Source organism: Lontra canadensis, unplaced genomic scaffold, assembly GCF_010015895.1.
Source record: "Lontra canadensis isolate GAN:19392208 unplaced genomic scaffold, GSC_riverotter_1.0 scaffold1, whole genome shotgun sequence".
Taxonomy (NCBI): Eukaryota; Metazoa; Chordata; class Mammalia; order Carnivora; family Mustelidae; genus Lontra; species Lontra canadensis.
Genome location: NW_022630995.1, coordinates 121,700,230 through 121,719,952, shown reverse-complemented (window position 1 = coordinate 121,719,952; position 19,723 = coordinate 121,700,230). Strand labels below are relative to the sequence as shown.

The following is a 19,723-nucleotide window of genomic DNA, read 5'->3' as shown; positions in this document are numbered from 1 at the left end:
CCCCCAAATCTAGTTACCATCTGTCACTCTACATTTGACCTTGTTTTCCTCTTTCACACATCCCCCTATCTCCTATTTTCTGTGTCTATGAGTTTCTCTTTGTTTTGCTTTTGTTGGTTTGTTTTGTTTTGTTTTCGGATTCCATATATGAATGAATCATATGGTATCTGTCTTTCTCCTTCTGACTTACTTCACTTAGCACAGTATCCTCAAGGTCCATCCACATTGTTGCAAATGGCAAGATTTCATTCTTTCTTATGGCTGTGTAATATTCCATTTCACATTCCACATCTTTATCCCTCCGTCCACTGATGGACATTTAGGTTGTGTACATATCTTGATTATTGTAAATAATGCTGCAGTGAACATAGGGGCATGTATGTCTTTTTGAATTAGTATTTTCATTATCTTTGGATAAATACCCAAGAGTAGTATAGCTAGATCTTCTGATAGTCCTGTTTTTAAGTTTTTGAGGAACCTCCGTACTGTTTTCCATGGTGACTGCACCAGTTTGAGTTCTCACTAACAGTGCATGACGGTTTTCTTCTTTCCACATTCTCTTCGACACCTGTTATTTTTTGTCTTTTTCATAATAGCCATTCTAGTGGATGTGAGGTGACATATCATTGGGGTTTTGGTTTAGATTTCCTGACTTATTAGTGATGTTGAACATCTTTTCATGTGCCTGTTAGCATCTGTATGTTTTCTTTGGAAAAATGTTTATTTAGATTCTCTGTCTTTTAAAAAAATCAAGTTGTTTTTTGTTGTTGAGTGGTATGATATTTTTTTTAAAGATTTATTTATTTTTTTGAGAGAGAGAGAGAGCACAAGCAGGGGGGAGCTGAGGGAGAGAGAGAGAGAGAGAATCTTGAGCAGATCTTTGCTGAGCAGGGAGCCTGACACAGGGCTCGATTTCATGACCCTGAGACCCAGGCCTGAGCCAAAACCAAGAGTCAGGTACTTAACAGACTGTGTCACCAAGGCACCCTGTATGAGTTCTTTATATATCTTTGATATTAACCTCTATCAAATACATAATTTGCAAATGTCTTCTCCTATTTGGGAGGGTTTTTCTTTAATGATGGTTTCCTTTGATATGCAGAAGCTTTTTAGTTTGATATATTCCCATTTGTTTATTTTTGCTTTTGTTTCCCTTGACTTTGGAGTCTGATTCACAAAAGCATCACTAGGACCAATGTCACAAGCTTACCACCTGTGTTTTCTTCTAGGAATGTTATAGTTTCAGATTTTACATTCAAATACTTAATTCTTTTTGAGCTGATTTTTATGTATGCTGTAAGATAGTGGTTCAGTTTCATTCTTTTGCATACTACTGACCATTTTTCTCCACACCATTTATTGAAGAAACTGTTCTTAGCTTCTTTTTCATTAATTAATTGTCTATATACATGCAGGTTTATTTTGGGGCTCTCAATTCTGTTCCATTGATCTGTGCATCTGTTTTTATCCTGGTACCATGCTGTTTTGATAACTAGAGCTTTGTAGTATAGCTTGAAATCAAGGGGCATAATATCTTCAGTTTCATTCTTTCTCAAGATGGTTTTAGCTATTTGGGATCTTTTGTGATTCCATATGAACTTTAGAATTATTTGTTCTAGTTCTATGAAATTTGCCATTGGACTTTTGATAGGGATAGCACAGAATCTGTGGATTTCTTTGGCTAGTATAGACATATTAACAGTATTAATTCTTCCAACCCATGAATAAGCCAATCTTTTAAAATTCACATTCATGTATAGCAAGTAGCATTACATAATCAGTATAATTTTTCTTTACAAGAATTTTAATAGATGTGTCCATGGAAATAATAGTATTAGCAGTAAATTTTCTTCCTAAGTTGTTCATCTAAGGGGTGATAGATTTCCTTGAGCTTTTATACTACCTTATATACCATTTCAGATGCTTTGCCCTTTTGGAAAACATCATCTTCTAATGAAATGCATTTTAACATAAATTTGTATATGATGCTACAAAAATTTTCTTTTCAAAGACTAACCTAATTTTCTCTCTTTTGACCAGAATGGGGCAGTATAATCACAAAATTTTTCTCACTATGCTCAAAGACACATGACTGCAGTGTGGTAACAATTGCTCCTCCCAGCTTGTATTTGCAGAATTTAGTTAGCACATTTCTGGCAGGATAGTTTTAAGGGTGATAGACACAATGGAGAATATATATCAGCTCTGTGTTTCACAGTAGTTCAATGAAGTTCTATTAGAGCACTCTCTGGTGTAAATTGAGCGATACAAAGCTCTGGGCAATGCGGAAACTACTTCTCCAAGTTCACAGACACAGGTTGAACCTGCCCCTGATGTGGATCAGTGCAGTAGGTACTCATTAGCAATTATTAAACTTTGTAAAATGCTTCCTCCCCTTGACCTTACTTTATCTTATAAATTTTATTATCAGGGACACTCCTGAGAAATCTCTTGTTTTAATGTCTGAAGAGCGAGAAAAGCATTTCTCTCAAATATTTGCATATATCAAATAAAGATGATTACTGTAAATATACATTCCAATTTTCATGGTCAAGGTGCCCCTAGTGACAGTGTTATTTTCTTTTCAAGTGACCAGTCTGCAACCTGTTAGTTAAATTGAATTGAAGAGTTCAGTATTCTAGAGATTATGGTTTGCCTGAAGGAGAGTTTAGATGCAAAATTATTGTTTTGCTGGCTTTGCATTTATGGATGTTTGAAATAACCACCAGCATCTTCAAGAGTCTCCTGCACCTCTACACATTGTGGAGACAGTTTGGGTTTACTGTTAACCCTGATTTTTTAATGAGGCCAGAACTATTAAGCAAGTGCGTTTGCAGTCAAATGCTCTACCACTGAGCTATACCCCCAGGCAAGTGCTTTTGAATCCATTTTCTCTCAATCTTTTGCTGCTGTTGTTTTTGTTTTTTATATCTGCTTGTTGGGTTAAAACAACGAAAAAGAATTACGCACAAGAATTAAATATCATCAAGATTTTAACGTAACTGACATCTCACTGGAACTTAGGAATGGTTTACTTTATAGTTCTGTATTTTTAAAAAATATAGCATTACTTAATATTAGAAAGCTGAACATATGTTTTCTGGCATTCTACAGTGCAGTTTTTAAAATCGTAAGCCTACAGTGTTGTTTGGCATTCAAACCCATGGGACTTTGAACGCTGCGTGTTTTATGATGTATGACTCACACTAGTTCTAACAGGAGTTTTTTCATGTATTAAAAGGGAAAAACAACTACCAGGTTTTAACTAAAGTATTAAAAGTGCTGCAGCTTTTGGTACCACCAACAAGAGTTCTATTGTTAGTGAGAAAAGATTTACCCCCGGGGGGGGGGGGCACTCCCCTTCCCACCAGTCCCAAGAAAAAGGGTGTCTCACCAGGGAAGATGACTCAGTCCCTACTGGTTTATTTGCTCAATAGTGGTGAATACAGAATAATTCAACAGCACAATGCCCTGCAAAAATATCAAATTCTACAATGAGATCTTATTGTCTATTGATAAAGAAAAAATGTATAGTTGAACAACCTGGGATTCAGGGGTGCCGATTGCCCTCTTCCAGTCAAAAATCCACATTTAACTTTTGACTCCCCCCCCCCACCAAACTTAACCAGTGATAGCCTACAGTTGTCCAGAAGACTTAAGGATAACATAAACAGTCAAAGAAAACATATTTTGTATGTTGTATGTATTACATATTGTATTCTCTCTCTCTCTCTCTCTTTTAGATACAGAAAGAGAGAGAGAGAGAATGAGTGGGGGAGATGGGGAGGGAGAGAATCTCAAGCAGACTCTCTGCTGGGTGCAGAAGTGGGGGGCAAGATGTCTTGATCTCACCACCACGAGATCATGACCTGAGCTGAAACCAAGAATCAGACACTTAACCGACTGGGCCGTCCAACTACCCCTCTATACTGTATTCTTACAATAAAGCTAGCTAGAGAAAAGAAAATTGTTTTAAGACAATCGGAGGGAAGAGAAAATAATTTACATTGCCGCACCATATTTATTGAAAGGAGTCCACATGTTAAGTGGACTTGTGCACTTCAGATCATGTTGTTCAAGGGGCAGTTGTGTTCTCTACCTGGGTTTATTTTGAATTCACTCCAGATCAGATTTCCCGGAAAACATCCTGTGCTGGGGTCACAACTGCGCACAACAGCCTCCACTTGAAGCAAGGGAGAAATGACACCATGATGCTATTTCATCTGTTTCATTGACTCTAAAACAGCATCTAAAATACATCTAGCTTCAGAAATGTTAAAATGTGGGGGATAATGTGTCTTAGAATTAATGAAATAGCATGAAAAATAGAAAGAAGAACCACTTACAATTTCACTCACCCACAGTCACTATTAATTGATTTAGTCAATTAACTGATTTAGTCATACTCCATTTAATACAGAGTATTGTAATTGTCTCATTGTTTTGCTTGTCTGCCTGCCTTTTGGATGGTGAACTTCTCAGGGGTTCAGGATATGTTTATTCACTGTTATCCCAGGTCCCTAAGTCAGTGCAAGCTAAGATGTAGGAGCTCAGTAAATATTTTTGATTCTGTGATCTGAGAAACTGGAACTGCTTCAATTTGCCTTCACTCTTCAGAATACATTCATTTATTTATTCCTTCATTCATTCAGTCAGGCATGATCCTGTTTTTGCCTTAAAACTTTCTGAGTTGTGTGAGCTTCGTACAGTTGAGGAATTCATGAAAAATGATCTTCCTAAAAAGTAAATCTGAAAATAATACTCACAGGGTCAGAATTCTTTATTAATTCCTCATGGTTTTGATGATGAAGTTTTATTTTCTTTTGCTTAACAGCCAGGCACATTATGAAGTGACTCTAGCTTTCCTCTCTATCCTCAACGGCTATCACTCCCCCACCCTTGACTCTGGCTCTGCAAATGTTTCTCTGTAAATGACAAGATAGTGAATATTTTGGGCTTTGCAGCCCACACAATTTCCGTTGCTCAATTCTGACTTTGTATCAAGACAGTAGCAATAGATAATACATAAAGAAACGTGTGGGTGTGTTTCAGTAAATTTTTAAACAAGTGGGGGTGTGCTGGATTTGGATAGTGGGCTGTAATTTGCCAGCAGCTGGTCTACTACATACATCTAATTAAGACATCTAAGTTACTTGCCACTTTCTGCATATTAGATCTTATTATGAAGTCATCAAAATGGTGGATCAATATGATGTTCTATTGGATGCCAAGATGAGCAGTATCTCTGCTGAGTAGATGATGGCCAATAATAAAAGAGTTTGCATAAAGATGTACTCTGTTGTTTCTGCTGGGTAAAATCAAATCACTTGAAGTTGGTATAGTGTTTGGTCTCAAAAGGTATCTCCAGGATCAGTAGCACCATCATTCACAGCCTCCAGGGACCAGCTAGCAGAGGACTTTTAAAAATGCTGGGGTCCCTCTGACCAATGTTTTCCCCAGGGTCTTTAAAAAGAGATTCCTCTGAACTCTTGGGAACTGTCATGGGGCTAGGGTGGTGGGCATGTCATACATGAGGTAAACTTGTCCTAACATTTGTGGTTCTTTAAACCTTTCTATTCTTCTGAGACAGTTTACAAGAGATTTAGCATTTCAACCTCAGTAAGGATAGGCCACTGTTGAATGAGGCCATCAAAGAAACTGTTATGAGACATAGCTATGAGTTAACACATTCAATTCAGAATCTCTGCTAGGCACAGGACACCAATAATTCCAGCCTAAACCAAAGTTCTATTTTATTTTCCTGGGCCTCACATCCTTAGAAATGGCTTCCACACAGATTCCCTGGGTTTGTTCCAATAGAACTTAGAAAAATCCTGCCATTCTTCAGAAGGAGAGGCAGATTTGTACATAGTTAGCTGCAAAATGTTGGGATGAGTCTAGTTATGGGTCTTCATGTGAATAAACATCTCCTTGCTAGATGTTACTTGTTGTATCTGCCACTCGGCTTGGGTCTGATCTTCAGGAAAATTAATTTTCAGGCTCATATAAAATCTTTCTGGTTTTTAACTATGACTGACCTGCAAGCTTCAGCTCCAGCTTACAGTTTTCTTTCTGCAAGTTTCTAGTACGTACAGAAACAGCCATCTCCCATCACAATCCTTTTTACTCCCCTACGGACAGAGTCATTTGATCCTCTATGGAACTTGAGTCCTTTGAGAGTGACTCCCTCACAATCAAGCACAGGTGATAACTTAATTGATTGTGATATCACTGCCAGTTATCTGTTACTGGGATTCCATTTTCCATGGTCAGAGAACTCAGCACTGCATGCAAAGCCAAGACATAACCAAACCCAGAATCTTTGAAACCTGAGACCTACTTCTGCAGCCAAATACTCCATCAGTCAGGTGTGGTCAGGAAAACCAGAGATTATGATACAGGTGTTGGAAAGCTGAGTAAGCAAAAAGGGAATCCGGAAGTAACCTAGGAAAACTCACTATAGGGAGAGCTACCACCCCTAACACTGGGAAACAGAAGAGGTCAGGGTCATCTGAATCTAAAGAAAAAGAGAAACAAAAAAGTAAATGAGAGGCCGGGGCTCTCGGAGCCTGATTCAGGGGAGTTCTAAAAGGCTGAGAGCCCTGAGCATGCTGCAGCCGGTGCAGTGACAGTGCTGACAAGGACAGTAAGTGGACAGAAGGGGTCGCCTCTTCTCTCCTTCTGATGTTCACTCTCTGCTGGTGTCCCCTTGCAGCAGACTCAAGGAGAGAGGAGTTGGCAAGAGACAAATGTGGCTTGCAGATTCTTGACCCCCAGCATCATGGGACAGAGCTGGGTAGAATAGATTTAGATCTGGGACCAATAGTAGCATAACTAGGACCCCATGGAAAGAGGGAGGAGCAGCCAGAGGAAACAGTAACCACTCAAACCCTGACAGAAAGAAATGTAGCACTTTCAAAGAACAGAAAGGAAGCCAGCAGATGGGCCGGGAACATAGCAAGCAAGCAAGTATGTGAGAAGAGGGTGGGGAAATCACCAGAGCCCATATTCTATGGGACTTTCTAGACTGTGCTAAGGTGTTTGGATTTTACTTTTTCTTTTTTTTTTTTTTTTTTAAGATTTTAACTTGTTTACTTGACAGATAGAGAAAGAGAAATCACCAGCAAGCAGAGCGACAGACAGGGGGAGAAGCAGGCTCCCCACTGAGCAGGGACCCCCCATTTTGGGACTGGATCCCAGGACCCTGGGATAATGACCTGAGCTGAAGGCAGACACTTAACTGACTGAGCCATCTAGCTGCCCCTGGATTTTACGTTTTTTTTTTTTTAAATTTTTCCTATTATTTTCATTTTATGTGGAATTTTTTTTATAAACATATATTTTTATCCCCAGGGGTACAGGTCTGTGAATCGCCAGGTTTACACACTTCACAGAACTCACCATAGCACATACTCTCCCCAGTGTCCATAACCCCACCCCCCTCCCTCTCCCCCTCCCCGCCCCCCAGCAACCCTCAGTTTGTTTTGTGAGATTAAGAGTCACTTATGGTTTGTCTCCCTCCCAATCCCATCTTGTTTCATTTATTCTTCTCCTACCCCCTTAACCCCCCATGTTGCATCTCCACTTCCTCATATCAGGGAGATAAAGAAGATGTGGTATATATACACACTGGATTTTACTTTTAATGCATTCAAACCTTCTTTCTTCTTTTTTACTAGTTAAATCCTATTCAACTTTAGAGGCTCAGTTTATATGGAAGGCAGCCATAGTTTCCCAGTGATGTCTTATATGGAATGGTAATTGCCTGCTCACTTTTCCATGTGTACTGCTATACTGCAAGCACTGTGAGGGGAGAGAATTTGTTTTCCTGATAGCAGTTATATTCTTAGCACCTGGCATAGAACCTTGGCACCTGCTCTCACTCTCTCTATATGTTTATTTAGCGAGGTAATCAATGAACAGACCATCTACCTAGGGTGAGTCTTCCTTGACCCATTTCCTCAGCGATTTCATGTATTCTACCACACTGTCTATAATTCATTGATTTTATTGTCTCCCCACTAAAGGGAAAATTTGAAGACCAAGACTTATTACTTGATGGTTTTTTTCCAGTGCCTGGCACTTAGTATATGTGCATTGCATGAATGAAGACGTAAATGAATGAATGAACACATGAACAAATGAATGAAACAACCAAATAATTGGAGATCAATGCGGACACATGGGTGTTATCTGCAAATGGGTAGAAACTGAAAACAGTGAATCTTTTCTCTCTTCCTCTCACCTCTCTCCCTTTGTTCCTTCCTTTCCATCTTTTTAAACATCAGTCTGCAATATTTGAAGCCACAGAAAAGACAAATCAGATAAAAACAAAAATGACCAGTAAATTCTATAAACAGGTGACTATAGAAAGAGTAGCCAGTTGTGACAATTTCTAGCTGGCTTCAGAGAATGGATACATTGTTTAAAGAAGCTTGGCTATAAAGAGAAGGAGAAAAAAATTTTGATTCCTATAGCTAGAGAAGAATATAATTCAGGGGAAAATTTAATTTAAAAAAAGGCTAGATTAAAAAAAAAAAAGCTAGATGTAATAGGAAAATTCCAAGAGGGAGCCCTTGAAGAATTACTTTTGCCATCAAAACAGAAGTCAGGAGTTAGAGTTGAATGTAGACACGAAGTTGAAAGAATGCTTTCCATGCCTTCATTTTCTTTGGGAAATAGGAAGGAAAGCGATATGCAAGAGTGACCCAATACATGTTGGGTGGGAGACATGAATGGGAGAGGGATGACACAGGAAAGCTGGGAAGACGGCCGGATGAAAATGACAATTCTGTGGCCTCAGTCCATGTTGTTGTGACATTTTCTGAGCCCGAGTAATCTGCTGGATATCCCAGGAGGGCAGAGAGATGGTTGGAATGATGCGGGGTAAGTGTCACTGGGCATCTTGGGCAAAAAGCCACAGGAACCAGGAAAGTCACTGGAGAGGGACGGAGGGAATTGAGAAGGATGCCCTAAGGAGGGAAAAATTAAGAGGTCATACACTGTAGGTCTTGAGGTCTAAGAATAATATATGGACAGGTCCATATACACATGCCCTCTCACTAGGTGTGTGTCACATCACTGAATATCTTCAGACCCAATTTCTACTGTGCATAGGAAAGTGATGAAATTAGACTAAATAATCTCTATTTTATTTTTATTTTCTTGGTTCTCACGTCTGATGATGCTGTGTTTGTCCTGGATGATTATAGATTGTGAGGAGGAAGAAGCAAGGCACTAGTTAAATTCTAAAAGGGCCATAGTAAAATATTTTATAGTTATTTCACATAATTTAAGTTGTGAAATGTGTGAAGTTTGGAGTGTGAAAATGTATTGTAAAAAATGTATGCGTACAAACTATGGTGTAAAAGTCATATATTCTTAATATAGTATGGGGGTTGAAGGTGAATGGCTTGTTATCTCAGGAATAAAAGTTATATAGAACACTGGAAATAATAAAATCTGAAAATTTCTAAAAAGTCAGGAACATATTGGGTAGAAAGGTAAAGCACATTACAGAATAATGGGAACAATGGGAGGAAGGGAAAACAAAGATTTGCATTTATTTTTAAACATTTTCTAGGTTTGACAGGTATTGGGAGTTAAAATATTAAATAATTTAAATAAATATTAAAATAATTTATAATGTAATATATAAAATATAACATGATGTATAATGTATGATAAAATCGTATAATAAATGGGTGAGTTGATTTCAAAAATAAAGGGTCCGAAATTAAAAGGTGCTGTTCTCCATGTAAGCTCCCTAAAGGCAGAGGCCATGCCCATTTGATTCGCCACTGTCTTTTGGGAAAACAGCTCCGTGCTTGACATTTGATTTTGGTCACCAGATATTTGAGGAACAGGAAAATAGATGTAAGATGGTACTGTTCCCATTTTCCTAAGGTACAAAGAGATGAACAGGAATAACAAATTGAACCTGGAATTTTTAGAATTGTTGTCTTGGCTGTAGAACAGAGTATGTGACCATTATGAGACCAAACTAATCACTATGATTATTAAATAATCACTAATGGAATAACATACCTAATGTCTACTGATAAAATGGTAAGTTTTTGGTGACCTCTGACCACACCATATCAAATATATTGATTGTATCTTATTAGACTTTCTTTTCTCTTAAAGTCCTTAAAGTGTCTTCAAACTATATTACATATCCTTTCCCATTCCAGGGCACAGTAAGAAGACTTCTAATTATTCTTACATAAAACTAGACTTATATACCACTCTCTCCAGCACTCAGTCCTATATTGTATCCAGTAAATAGTGGAATGAAAAATTTTAAGACTAGCAAGATGTAGTTTGTAATTGATGTCTTTTTACTGTTGTCGTCAAGGCCAAAAAATAGTCTTTCATCTTCTATTGAAGTGTAAAATCATCTACTCTTAAGTACTATGTCTATTGGTAGATTCTTGTCAGTTAGAAAAGAAGATAGGGAAATAATTGAATTGTGTAAGGTGCAAAATAAGCAACAATGGCATGGGATAAACTCATTAAATTAATGATATGAATGATCTTCATAATCAGTGATGGAAATGATATGGTGCTTCTCTCAGGGAAGAAGTGAAACCACACACACAAAAAAATGGGAAGCATTGTTTTCAAAATGTATGCCAACGTGGTACCACATTTCTCACTCCAGATAGGAGACTGAATACTAAGTAGAAAATAAAACAAAAATATGCATATAAGCAAGTTTATGTGCTTGCCTCCTGCGATGGAGAATAAACAGAATACCATTAAGTAAACACAAGCTTTTAAATAGAGGGTTGATCTAAAGAAATTGTCATTTGCCCCATAAACTTACAATTATGTCATTAAATCACAATCAGGGGTGTTAGAAGGAGTAATTAGGAATATATTGTAGGGTTGCACACTCATAAGAAATTTTTTATGAGAGGGAAAAAATCCAAAGCATTCACTGTGGGGAAGTCTCCTAAGACTTTTGAAAATCAAGCATTCAGCCCATGAGGCTTTTATTTAGCAAGAACAGCCAAAAGAGGGGTGCATGTGTGTGTATAAGTGTGTGTGTGTGTTTTACCTTAATTTGAAGGTTATTTAAGCATCCTGACTTTTTCGTCTCTGACCTAAAGTGTTTATTGGAAAAAGAAAAGGAAAACAGAAGAATGGTTTCCAAAAGGATAATTACTAACTTTTTCTTTATATTTTTCTTAAGGAATCAATTCCAAGTTTCAGTTTGAGATCATGGCAGGTGCTTCGTCTAGGTTGTTCAAGATAAATCCTGACACTGGAGAAATAGTGACCACCACCACACTTGACAGAGAAGTTTGGGAAGTTTTCACCCTTCGAGGTAAGGGATGCCTGACTATGCTAACAAACAAAAGTAGTGATCAGGAGGATAGTGGTTTTACATGTCTGTAGCATGTCTTTATGTAAACTGTTATTGACCCAGTGCTACCCAGTTAGTGGGTGGTCTGATGCGGTCTAGTTGGGGTGATATGTTTTCGGCATCAATTCATGGCCACAGTCTTTGCCATCTTTCATTTCACATTAGTTCTTGTACGAGATGGAGGAGTCCCTTCGTTATCTGGCACCACGACAGTTTTCTGTACCGTAGAAGATGAGAATGATCACGCACCACAGATTATTGTTCCCAGTCATGACATTGAGGTTCTGGAAAACCAGGAGTCAGGAGTTGTCTACACTGTTTTGGCTTCTGATATGGATGCTGGCAATAATGGAGCTGTCAGGTATCATATAACTGGTAAGTATTTTCTCTACTAAAATTCTCCTCAGGACACTAACTGAGTTGATACACTGGTAGTCATTCTGTATTTGGTGTCTATTGCAGTGTCTACAAAATACACACTCTGTAAGAGCTATTGGGGCCCATGTGTGTCCTTTCCACAGATAGCCTGAGACACTGGCTTCCAAATACTCTTTTTTTTTTTTCTTCCTGGCTTCCAAATTCTTAAATCTCCCCTCAGCAACTCTTGTGAATTTTTCTGTGGTAACATTAGTGGGTGTGCAGATGGAACATAAACAACTTTTTTCTACTTACGTGTCTTTTATATGATCACTAACATTTTTATTATTTTGAGCCAGCAAGACTTCTGTTGGTCTTTTCTTAAATGGAACCTAGAGAACACAGAGATCGACAGTTCCCAGATCTGAATATCAGTAAAACACTTAAAAATTACAACCATACCCCACCCTGACCAGAATCTGTAGGAACTTCTACCCAGAAGATAATTTTGTGATATGACTCCCCTTGGATCAGAGGCATAAAAATTTCTGGCAAAGTAATGTTAGCATTTGTATGGGGAGAGCCACATCTTCTTTTTTTTTTTTTTAAGATTTTATTTTTTTATTTGACAGACAGAGATCACAATGAGGCAGAGAGGCAGGCAGAGAGAGGGAGAGGAGGAAGCAGGCTCCCCGCTGAGCAGAGAGCCCGATGTGGGGCTTGATCCTAGGACCCTAGGATCATGACCTGAGCGGAAGGCAGAGGCTTAACCCACTGAACCACCCAGATGCCCCATACATCTTCTTATTCATCTAAAAGAAAAAGTGATTTTTTTTGGTATATGTCAGTGTGCACATAGAATGATAGGAGTTGAGAGAGTAATGTTTCAGAGACTGCTTCATATGGGGAGAAGTTGCTTTCAGATCTTGTAAGAACGGCTTTGGGACTAGCTTCTGAAAGCTATCACTTCCTATATGCTAAAACTTCTATAACCAGTGGCATTTTCTGTGTGCCATCCGTTTTACTCCAAAATGAGAACAGCTTTATTGCTTTTTTGCCTGATTATAAAAATGATATATAATTGGTTTAGAATATATATACAGATTTATGAAAAACCACAGTAGTAACATAAAATATTTGTATCTTGTGGGGGTAATTCATTTATTATTTTGAGCAACGCTTCTCCATGAACCTGGGTAAATGGAGACATCAATTTTACATATATTAGATAATTCATATATGCTATTTTATTACCTCATTTTTAAAACTCATTTTTAATATGCTATGTAAACCTTTCATATCGGTAAGCATACATATATGTTAGCATTTCTAATGATGTCTCTTCTTACTGCATATGTAAAATATCACTTATTTCATCCATCCCCTTTTATAGTCTTTTAGGTATTGACCATTACAGTAGTCTTATTATTATAAAAATGCTGCAGTTGAACACTTATCCAATTATTTCCTTATGATAAATGTAAGTGAAGTTATCATGTCCAAGGGCATATATATTTTAAATGTTTATGTGTATTGTCATACTTTCATCCAGAAGAATGCTACCCTTTCAAACTAACTTGTATAGATAAGCCCAGTTACTTCTCTTCTGCCTGTTGCATTGGGTACTTTCCGTTGTAAACTCCTCTTGTTTTCTAGAACTTGCCAAACAATCTGTGATGAAGGACCAGGGTTTGAATTTTTTTTTTTTTAATTTTTGATCTGTTGTGCACTGAAATTTTTGTAAAATACAATAAATATGAATTACTGTGAGGGAAAAAAAACACAAAGGCGTACAAAAGGCAAGCCCCAGTTTTTTTAATCTATTATGGTATTTTGCAGACATAAAATTATTCTGTCAAGCCTCTACAAGATTTTCTAAATGCTTTCTCCCAAATTCTGTGTGTATCTTGTTAAGCACCAATTACAAACAATCTGCAGAGTGCCACCCATCCCCTTTCACTGCGTAAGGGTTTGTTTGCTCATTTGCTTCTTTTTCCCATACTGTCAAAATTTCCCCTTCTGCTGGTTTTACCCACCAATATTTACCAATCCTTCCCATCTTGAAAAAAGTCTTCCCTCAGATACATCCCTTCACTGTCTCTTTACCTCCACAATCAAGCTTCTTAAAAATCGTTGTGTATGCTCTGGTTTCTATGTCTTTACCTTATTTTCATTTCTTAGCCTGCTACAATATGTATTCCACTGAAACTGCCCTTGCAAAAAGACACTTAGGATCTTGTTGCTAAATCCAGTGGATCCAGGTCTTTTCTTAATTTAATTGTACTGCTTTATGCCTTTGTGAACAATGCCTTGGACACGTGGTCCCAACTTGACTTCAGAAAGTCACTTTCTCCTGATCCTTTGTCTGCCTTTCTAGACAAGCCTTCCCAGTGTCCTTGCTCTGTGGGTGGTCCTCTGACTTACTGCAGTTTCCAGGGGTGTTTTGTGCTTATTCGTTTACTTTGCTCATTGACACACTCTTAATGCATCATTTCATCTGGTCCTCATCTTCAGCCACCACTGGCACCCCTATGTCTCCCTATCTTTATCTGCATCTGAGATCTAAGTCCCATTAAAGCACTTTTTTAAAAAAGTAAAATAGTGACTTTCATACAAATATAAAATTAACAATTCCTGAAGATTTTTTCTTTAAGTCATTGATTAATGAGCAAAGTGAAAAGATGTTAAAATTGGTCCAAGGAGAATTCCAACACACACACACACACACACACACACAGGAAATAAGAAGTTCTGAAATGCAGATGAGGTCTATCTGCAGGACAATAACCAATGATACTCCACTAGGCACAATTAATTTGCATTTCTTGGACAAGAATCACTGTTATCAGTTTTCAATAATTTACAGAGTGATAAAATATATGGAACAAAGCTAATTCAAATAGCAAGGCCAGACCTGATATTCACTAATCTTTTTTTTTTTCTTCACTCTAGCACACCCAGTTATCTTTTCCTCGCATTTCAAATTGTTTCACCTCAAGGACCCAGTTGTTATGCCTAACAACATTGCATCACCAGTGTGTCCCCAGCTGCATCCAGCATCACTTCCTTCCCACCATCCCCCATCACAGTCCAGCTCCTAAAGTCTCTGCCCATCCCTCGCTCAACTTACCCTTAGTGGAATCTTGAAAACCCATGTACTCTGAACACACATATTTTTAAGTAATCAACTAAAAATTTTTGTTAGAAGTTTAATTAGTGTCTCTCAGAATATCATAAATATTGACACATTATAATAAAGACTATATCACCTTTTAAAAATATCAAATAGAATAAAAAATACTTTTTAAAAAATATATGCAAACAACTTCCCAGGCAAGGGAAAGCTTCCATTCAAGGCCAAGCCAAACTCCTTACTTGCCCTCAGTCCCATGGGCCCTGCCCAAGCCAAGGTCACCTGCAGGGCCAGGCTCACAGCTGGGAGTCCTGTGCCCTCAGACACCGAGAGATTCAGAAATCTTTCCAGAAGCACTCTGGACCTGCAAAGCCACCTGCCAAGGCATCATACTTAAGAGACAGACCAGAGAGGATGCTAAAGGTAACAACGTTAAGGAATGTGGAGGGGCACCTAAGTGGTTCAGTCAGTTAAGTGTTTGCCATAGGCTCCAGTCATGATCCCAGGGTCTTGGGATTAAGTCGCTGAATGGGGATCTCTGCCCAGCAGGGAGTTTGTTTCTCCCTCTCTTTCTGCCTGTTGCTCTCCCTGATTTTGTTCCTTCTCTCTTTCTCTCTCTCAAATAAATAAAATCTTTAAAAAGAAGAAAAAAGGAATGTGGAAAGACAAACCCACATGATTTTAGGTGATTTCTCAGGCAGAACAATTTTAGGAATAAGAATATGTAAACTGAGCTTCTGGAAATTACCTTAAAACCACCAGTTTCCAAATACTCCTTAGAAAACTTCGTATAACCCCAGGGGTACTCTGACCTCATTTTAAACACAACTGGTCTAACCGCCCTTCACTCTTTCACCTAAGACCCATCATGATTCCTTTACCCTTCCTCCTTACTTTTCTCTTTAATATCTTTGGGATGTGTCCACTTCCTCTATGCATGTATTCATTTAGAACCTCCCGGTTGCTCAAGCTGATTACTGTAATAGTCTCTAAACTTTTCCTGTGTTCTAACCAAGCTTTGACATTGTCACCCAGCCCTCTTCCTAAAACAGAAATGTGATTCATGACCCTTTCCCTTCTAAAATCCTTCAGGAGCTCCCTATGGATGTTAAGGCTGACTCTTCTGCAGTATACACAGGATGCTTCGTGGTTTAATGCCCTAAATTTATGTCTTCCCAGGTGCCAACCCTCTCCCTGCCCTCTCCATGCAAACACCCAGGGAACCCTGTGCTCTAGTTACACTAAAACATTTGCAGGCTTTAAGTCTTCATATTTCTAAAGCTCCCCTTAGGCTCCCCCTCTGCCTAGAGCACACTTTCCAAAACTTTTAGCCTGGCCCCCTCTGCTTTAGGAACCAGTTTTGATGCCACTCTTTCTAATAAGCATTCCTGCCCATCCTAACACAAGACTGCATGTCCTTAGTGGTGCTTCTGGACACCCTGTATGTATGATTTTCACACTACACTTTAATATGCCAGTACTGACCCAAATTCCTCATGGACTGTAAATGTTTGGAGACAGGGATCGCGCCTTACTGTCCTCCCATTCTCAGCATCCGACACACACATGTCATGTTCTCCTTCAATGTCAGCCGAGTCAATGAACCATTTTATCGATGACAAATGCCACAGAATTGTAGGTTTGTCTGATCACCCCTATATTTGGTATACATTAGTCATGTTTTATGAACAAAATACAAATGCAAGTCCCTTCTCCTCAGCCCCCAACACTACTTATGGCTGTTGTTTTCTTGAATGCCGCCCTACTTCTTCCCCACATGCCACTGGCAGACTCCAGTAAATTCCCACTTTTTTTTTTAAGGTTTTATTTATTTATTTGACAGAGAGAGAGAGTATGAACAAGCAGGGGGAGTGGCAGAGGGAGAGGGAGAAACAGGCTCCCTGCTGAGCAGAGAGCCTGATACTGGGCTCAATCCCAGGACCCTGGGATCATGACTTGAGCCGAAGGTAGACACTTAAGCGACTGAACCACCCAGGTGCCCAGATCCCTCTCTATTTGGAATAGTGTGCTTGATCCAAGAATATGTCCCTCATCCAAGATACGGCCAACAAGTCATTGAACTACATTTTTTCCTGACTAATTTTTAAGATGACTTTAAAATATCTTTGAAGGCTTTTTGTTTCTGTGTTCATATTTAACTTTTATTCTGCTTGGTACCATAGACAAGAGTAAAGGGAAGATATTTCTGGAGGCTACAGAGAAGAACAAAATGTTGTCATTACTTATGTTAGGGAAGAAACAGACAAGTGTTCCCCTATCTCTTACAGAAGTGTTATGATTTATGCACAAGGCACAGGGGAGAGTGGAAGAGAATCTCACTTCATCCACAGTACTAGTATCAACGTGTTGATTTTTTTTTATTGCTATCTAAAAATGGATGTTATATCCTGTTTCTTATCCCTGCCTGGTATTTTTTTTATTTCAAATAAAACATACATTTTAATCATCTCAAGAGGAAAAATATATGAATATAAAATGTAAATGCATACACAAAAATCCATACTGCTACAAATCAGTCAAAGCAAGTGTTCTAATTATTTCAATTAAGAGAAAAAGTGAATTATATTATTTTGTTTATCCCCTGATAATAGAGGCTTCACGAGGGCAGGACTTTATCATGTTCACTGTTATATCCTCAATACTTACAAAAGTGTTAGGATATAATAATCATGAAATAAATATTTGTTGAAAGAATGAATCCTATGCATATATATGAGATATATGATACATATCATATATATGTATACATACTGTATATCATATATATAGGATATATGCATATATATGATGATGTATATATATGCATGATATATATACAATCATATATATGACTGATACATATGACATATATATGAATCATATATATATGTATATGTAGCTAGCAAAAGGCTGCTACTTCTTCAATTCGAATGAATGTTGAATTTGAATGTGTTTTCTTTAACAGAAGGAAATACAGATGAATACTTTGCTATCAATGAGACATCAGGGGAACTCTCAACCACTCGCTCTTTGGACCGGGAGCAAGTCAGCCATTTCACCCTGGTTATCCTGTGCTCGGATCTGGGGGACCCACCAAGGAGCTCTCTAGTGCAGTTGCAGGTGAGGGTTTTGGATGACAATGACCATGGCCCGTCCTTCCCCACGCTGCATTACCAGGCCTCCGTGAGAGAAGATGCCCAAGTGGGAACAGAGGTTCTCGTGTTGTCTGCCGTGGACAGGGATGAAGGTCTGAATGGACAAACTGAGTATTTCTTGGTGGATGAGGCTTTCAGTGCATTCACCATTGATGCCGCGGCAGGCACATTGAGAACCCGCTGCACCCTGGACCGAGAAGCCAGATCTCAGCATACGTTTAGGGCTGTGGCCAGAGACTGTAGTGTCCAGGGATCAAGAAGCACCACGGTCATTATAAAAGTACATGTCACCGATGTAAACGACAATGACCCAGTTTGGGAGCAGAACCCCTTGGAGATTTTTCTTCCCCCCCAGGTACCTACTAACCAGACAACTGCTATTCTGACAGCCAGTGATCCCGACTTGGGACCCAATGGAACTGTCATTTTTAGTTTTGCAGAGACCCAGTCAGTGTTTTCTATTGATAAGTATACAGGAGAAGTTCAACTTCAGCACCACCCATCTTCGGAATATTTCCCAATCTGGCTGCAGTTACAAGTTAGGGACCAGGGGGTCCCAGCTAGGACAACCACTGGCCTCTTAGTCGTTCACATGGAAGGAGAAGATGTAAAGATTTCCTTCAGCCACCATCTGTATAAAGGGAATGTGACTGAAAATTGTGATGCAGGTGAGTGTTCCCTCAAGTTTTTATATATTGTACCAGTTTGGGCAAAGTGATTAAAACTAAGGATTATACAACAAGAGTGTGATTGTATAATCACAAATTTCTAAGTTCAGCAAACTTTTGGTATGCCAATGTTCATCCATAGTATAGTATTAGAACAGTACCTTCAAATATAGTAAAATACACACACACACACACACGCAAACCTTTAGAGACAACAGAGTAAAAATACTGAAAAATAAATCATTTAGGGCTTTTGATGTTTGAGTTAACATCAGTTTACAACCTCAAAAAAACCCTTTATTTAAATGTATCTGAATTCCTTAGCAAGTGTACATTTCCTAAAGTACTTTCTTAGAAGTACAATAAAAAAGGAGATATGTTGTGATTAAAGGCTTGGGCTCTGCCTGAGTTTAAATTTGAAGTAAGTCATTGCGCCTCATTGGGTAGTCAAAGCTGTCTGAGCCTCGGTTTCCTAATCCATAAATTGGGGATAAGAATCATGCCTACCTCATTAGGTTCTGGGGGGTGAATAAGCCTGTTCACGTAAAGCACTTAAGACAGCGTCAGACACACTGTAAGCATGTAGTAAATAGAAACTACTAATACGAGTATCATTATTCATTTTGATACACTCAGCAGTGGCTTTTGAACGGTGCAGTAATATCTGATCCTCAAAGAATTCAGCACAGTTGAGACCAGGCTTTTGTGAACAGAAACTATTTTACCTAATAATGCTGGATTCTTTTCCAATTACTTCCTTACATTTATGCCGTAACGGGAAATGTAAATAAAAAATCAGTTTTAATTATCTTTCTAATCCCAAAGTGAAAAAACTTCCTGTAGATACTTGTAAATTAAAAGACATTTGACCTGGGTAATTATATCTAACTAGAGAGTGGAGAGATGAATCTACTGATTCTTTCCACCCACCAGGCAAAGCACATGGACTCGAAGAGGAGAAGCTTGATTGCTAAAGGTGTGCAGTGTACTGTGCACATGCTCTTGGCACTTTTTGTTTGAGTTTTGTCATTTTGTCATG

General features: G+C 38.5%; 1 protein-coding gene across 1 annotated transcript in view; it reads left to right on the top strand.

The window, feature by feature from the left end:
* Window positions 1–19,723, top strand: part of DCHS2 (dachsous cadherin-related 2) — a 252,180-nt gene that overhangs the window by 180,041 nt on the left and 52,416 nt on the right. Inside the window, exons 11-13 of the mRNA XM_032862590.1 lie at window positions 11,198–11,332; window positions 11,537–11,746; window positions 17,827–18,684. Of these exons, the coding sequence (XP_032718481.1) occupies window positions 11,198–11,332; window positions 11,537–11,746; window positions 17,827–18,684 (1,203 nt within the window). The remainder of the gene's footprint in view (window positions 1–11,197; window positions 11,333–11,536; window positions 11,747–17,826; window positions 18,685–19,723) is intronic.